The sequence below is a fragment of the Gekko japonicus genome, unplaced genomic scaffold (assembly GCF_001447785.1).
Source record: "Gekko japonicus isolate JY-2015 unplaced genomic scaffold, Gekko_japonicus_V1.1 scaffold4759, whole genome shotgun sequence".
Lineage (NCBI taxonomy): Eukaryota > Metazoa > Chordata > Lepidosauria > Squamata > Gekkonidae > Gekko > Gekko japonicus.
Window position 1 is genome coordinate 56,825 of NW_015159852.1, and position 2,585 is coordinate 59,409.

The 2,585-nt window shown below is 38.8% G+C and overlaps 1 protein-coding gene across 1 annotated transcript in view; it reads left to right on the forward strand.

Annotated features, from left to right (window-relative positions):
- The window catches only part of LOC107107667 (SPARC-like protein 1), a 15,362-nt gene extending 14,315 nt beyond the window's left edge, over positions 1 to 1,047 (forward strand). Inside the window, exon 9 of the mRNA XM_015407969.1 lies at positions 846 to 1,047. Within this exon, the coding sequence (XP_015263455.1) occupies positions 846 to 874 (29 nt within the window). The 3' untranslated portion in view covers positions 875 to 1,047. The remainder of the gene's footprint in view (positions 1 to 845) is intronic.
- Positions 1,048 to 2,585: the final 1,538 nt, after the last annotated feature.

Below are 2,585 nucleotides of genomic sequence, written 5' to 3' on the forward strand. Positions count from 1 at the left end.
TGGATGACAGGTAAAACGCTTCAGTCCCGGTTCCTAAACGGGACTGAAGTGTTTGTGTATGAAATAGCAAATAGATTCCGGAAGGGAACCGGTTCTCAAACGGGTTCTGTCTGAAATGATAGACCAGAACCCATTTGAGAACCGGTTCCCTTCCGGAATCTATCGCCTGTCTGAAATTCCCCTTTGTCTTTCCACCGTTTGTAACAGCTCTTTGGATGACACAACAACTAAACAACCACTATTCCTGCCAGAGAGATAAGGAAGATTAAATGAGAAACATAATTACCAGTGGTATATGGTATTACTGTTGATTTACTGTAGGTTTTTGTGTTAAAAGATGAAAATTGAGGAATGACAAACAGAATAACTTTTCAAAATAAAAAAGTGATGTTCCCACAAGATGGAACTCTGCTTGATCTTTGTTCCACAGCTATCACATATTGGGAATGAGTGAGCCACTTCGCAGAAATGTTGAAAGCACGGTTCTTCTCCTTGAGGGTAAAAAAAGGCATAGGGGCCCCTTCTCCCCCCCCAATTACTGTTCAGCCCCACTGCCACTGGTTTGCACGATAAGAGAACGTCCTCAGGAAAAACAACCATGTAACATGTAGTCCAACCTACAGTCACAATTAACTTGACTCGTTTGGGTTGAAGCCTAAAACTTGTTCCATTTGGGCTGAGGCCTAAAATTATGAGGTAATATATCAGTAATATCAGTAATATTAACCTTGAGTTAATAATGCAGATTGTGAGGGTTTAGCTTTTCCAGCACTGGGTTACGCAACAAGCCTTGCCGTTCCCTTTCAGTTCAAAGATTATAACAGCTTTTCTTCTCTCTCTTGCAGAAGACATAGATGAGAATCTTCTGTTCTGAATGAGCTGAACAACATAGCAACACCCTGCAATAGCATTTTTGAAGGCAACATCTGCACAGGATATCCTTAGTTAAAATGCTGTTTTAGCTGATGAACTAACAGTGCCATCCTAAACAGAGTTACACCCAGAGTTACACCCACTGACTTCACTGGATTTAGAAGAGTGAAACTCTGTTTAGGATGGTATTTGTGTATTAAATGTGGGGGATGAGGGATAACAGTAGTTAAAATCAGAAATGTTCTAAAATGTTGTCTATAAAAGAAAGTTGTTTTTCTGTTTTCTCCTTATGTTTGTCCAGGAATCTATTTAACAGAATCTTGACATCTTCCAAATTCTAGAGCTTTGTTCACAATCCGTGCACGTGGCATGTGTCACTTGCTAACTGTGCGTCTCACTGTTAAATGTGCAAGCTGCTTCTCTTGAACAAGAATAGTGTTAGTGAGGATAAGAGATGACATGAAAGTTCAGTCTGTGCAGTTTGACCTTCAATGACTCCTTCACCCAGGCAAGCCATCAAGTAGTGGGCACCCATGAGTGAGCTCACCCTGAGAAGAACCATCTTCATCACACCATTCTGAGATAATTTTTCTGCATAGTGGATTTAAAACATTGGGAAATGGTACCAGTTTGTTCCACGTTCAATGACAAACAATTCCAAGTGCTAGATTTTGGAACCAAGTATGTCTATTAAGCACCTTTGAATGATGTATTCTGGCTGCATGATTTGTTGGCTGCAGAAACTGAAGAAGGAGAAGTTCAGAAGACTTCTAAGAGACTCCAATGAATTTTCTTTCACACACATATATATACACACAAAAATATGCCTGGGATGTGAAATTCATTGCAGCCAAATTCTATAGTCTAGGCATTTATTTTTCTGCACACAAAATATATACAATAAAATTCTTTAGAACACAGTTCATCATGTAGATGCAAAAGGTATTATCAATATTTGTACTGCAGAAAATGTTAGATGTTTCAGTGTCAGGGCTGCTTCTTTTATTTGCTCCACTCCCAGTTCTAAAGTCATATAAAAAAAATTATGAGGTAATATATCAGTAATATCAGTAATATTAGCCTTGAGTTAATAATGCAGATTGTGAGGATTTAGCTTTTCCAGCACTGGGTTACGCAACAAGCCTTGCCGTTCCCTTTCAATTCAAAGATTATAACAGCTTTTCTTCTCTCTCTTGCAGAAGACATAGATGAGAATCTTCTGTTCTGAACGAGCTGAACAACATAGCAACACCCTGCAGTAGCATTTTTGAAGGCAACATCTGCACAGGATATCCTTAGTTAAAATGCTGTTTTAGCTGATGAACTAACAGTGCCATCCTAAACAGAGTTACACCCAGAGTTACACCCACTGACTTCACTGGATTTAGAAGAGTGAAACTCTGTTTAGGATGGCACTTGTGTATTAAATATGGGGGATGAGGGATAACAGTAGTTAAAATCAGAAATGTTCTAAAATGTTGTCTATAAAAGAAAGTTGTTTTTCTGTTTTCTCCTTATGTTTGTCCAGGAATCTATTTAACAGAATCTTGACATCTTCCAAATTCTAGAGCTTTGTTCACAATCCGTGCACGTTGCATGTGTCACTTGCTAACTGTGCGCTTAGTGTCTCACTGTTATATGTGCAAGCTGCTTCTCTTGAACAAGTATAGTGTTTGTGAGGATAAGAGATGACATGAAAGTTCAGTCTGTGC